The sequence below is a fragment of the Arachis ipaensis genome, chromosome B06, assembly GCF_000816755.2.
Source record: "Arachis ipaensis cultivar K30076 chromosome B06, Araip1.1, whole genome shotgun sequence".
NCBI classification, from domain to species: Eukaryota; Viridiplantae; Streptophyta; class Magnoliopsida; order Fabales; family Fabaceae; genus Arachis; species Arachis ipaensis.
The window spans coordinates 958,626-960,949 of NC_029790.2; the positions used below are offsets into that span (position 1 = coordinate 958,626).

Here is a 2,324-nt window from a genome sequence, read left to right on the forward strand (position 1 = left end):
TTATAGAATTATTTAATTATATCTATTCTTTTAAATGATCTATTGTTATATTATTAGATATATGTATAAATTTTTTTTTCGAATTAAAAATATATATTTTTTTGGTGACTTTCACTGTACTATTAAAATTAAATTAAAAAAAAAATGCAGCAAAACATTGATGATTAAAATATTTAAAAAAAAAAATATTGAGAGACGAAGATATTGATGATGATTCTGGCTCTGGAGGAAATGCAAGTGAAACAGAGAAGTGAAGGAAAGAAGGAAAAAAGAGAAGAGAAGGGAAGAGAAGAGAAGAAGGTGTAACTGCAAAATGAGCGCATGCCCTCTCTATGGTTCCATAATCAAGCCACCATCACCATCAACAACCCTATCCCTTCTTCTTCGTAATCCTCCATTATCATGCAACTTCCCCACTCTCATTCTCAGGAACCGAAATTCCATCTTTGCCCTTCACTCATACGACGCCGTTTCTACTCAAAACGCCATTCGCTTTGACGTAGAAGATTCCACCGCCACTGATTCAGCTGAGGTAGTAGTGGAACCTGCTGAAGCACCTCCATCAGGTTCATGTTTGGATTCCTTATTATTCGTTATTCTATTTAGTCTAAGCTGTTAACATAAAAAAGAAGCCAATTTTTTTTCTTCCCAAACATGCCGTAGACAGTGTTGTTGCTGATGCGAAACCTCAAGAGAAGTTAACCAAGCTTCGGAAGAAGAAAGTACTATTTCAAGAAGACGATGACACCATCGATAACCGCTTCAAGCTCCGCAATGGACGAGAGGTTAGTAATTTGAGTGCACAGAACTAATTATCAGCAACAGGAAAAAAATGGAATTAATTGATTTTTATTTGTTTATAAATTGTTAATTATTGTCATGAAACCACTTGTGTAAATTGGTAATTTGAAGTGTGAATATCGCTTTTTGTTTGTTAAAATTCTTTCTTTTGGAACAACAAATATCGAATTCTAGACTTTTTTTTTTTTTCGTCATGGAATGAAATTCCTTAGTATCTAACAATTATTATTTGAAGGTATTTGAAGAGAAAGCTTATTTGGTAGGGGTAGAAAGGAAGGGAGATAATGAGGATGTGTTTGGGATAGAAGAATCTCTGAGGGAATTGGAACAGCTAGCTGACACTGCTGGCTTAATGGTTGTTGGCTCTACCTACCAGAAGTAAGTTCTAAGTTCTAACTGCTTTGTAATTTATTTGTTTTTCTTGGTTTGGTTTGCCTTCAATTTGAAACATAGCATAGTTCAACACAAAGGTCGACTTCCCAATGCATTGAAGGTGAGAGTTATGTTTATGTTGCTTGAGAGGAGGGAAATCTTGGTCACTGAATTATTTATGGATAGTGAAGATTACAGAAGTTATTTAAAAAGCTGTATGGTAACTTAAAATAGTTGAATAACTTTTATGTGTTATTATATTAATATTTATTATTCAGTGGTCAAGATTCAAGATTTACTTATTTTGTTCTCACCAATGACCAGCCTTACAACTTGATATGCTCGATCTGATTTTGTATCGAATTCTATTCTTTGTGCTTACACTGCGAAAATTCTTTGGGAATAGAGTGCAGGCATTGTAGTTATCTTCTGCGTGCATGACAAACTAGTAACTGAGTCTCTTTGATTCCATTTGTTTTCAACTACCTGAAGGCCACTTCTTATTTATGACAGGAGCTGTATTTAGTTTATTCTTTTCTTCGTCGCGAATTCTTCTGTTGATGTTAATAGATAGGCATTCAGTCTATGTCTCTTACTATTTCTTTTCCCCTTCATCATGCTGTCAATAATTAATCAACGGATTTCCTTACTGTGTTGTATGATTACTGTTTCCAGGATAAGCAATCCTCTCTCTCTCTTTGAAAATGGTTGATTGCTGAATACATATATGTCCTTATACTGTTTCTTTTGAGATAAAGTATTGTTAGTTGACTCAATTTTTGAGTTGCTGTGAAATTTGTACAGGCTTACTTCTCCAAACCCAAGGACATACATTGGCTCCGGAAAGGTTTCTGAAATTAAGAGTGCAATCCATGCCTTGGACGTTGAAACTGTAATTTTTGATGATGAGCTATCACCTGGGTAAGGGCCTCTTTATATATATATGATGATTGATTTGAAACATATTGAATTTTATAGTCATGTTGCCGCAAAAGCAATGCCACTTTGGATCTCACACGACATTAATGTCCCTTGTTAATTCTAGGCAATTGCGCAACCTGGAAAAGGTTTTTGGTGGGGACGTGAGAGTTTGTGATCGAACTGCTCTCATCCTTGATATATTTAATCAGCGAGCAGCAACACATGAAGCA

General features: G+C 34.9%; 1 protein-coding gene across 1 annotated transcript in view; it reads left to right on the forward strand.

The window, feature by feature from the left end:
* Positions 186 to 2,324, forward strand: part of LOC107645276 (GTPase HflX) — a 5,172-nt gene continuing 3,033 nt past the window's right edge. Inside the window, 5 exon segments of the mRNA XM_016349265.2 lie at positions 186 to 566; positions 664 to 785; positions 1,037 to 1,179; positions 1,978 to 2,094; positions 2,219 to 2,323. Coding sequence (XP_016204751.1) covers positions 314 to 566; positions 664 to 785; positions 1,037 to 1,179; positions 1,978 to 2,094; positions 2,219 to 2,323 — 740 coding nt within the window. The 5' untranslated portion in view covers positions 186 to 313.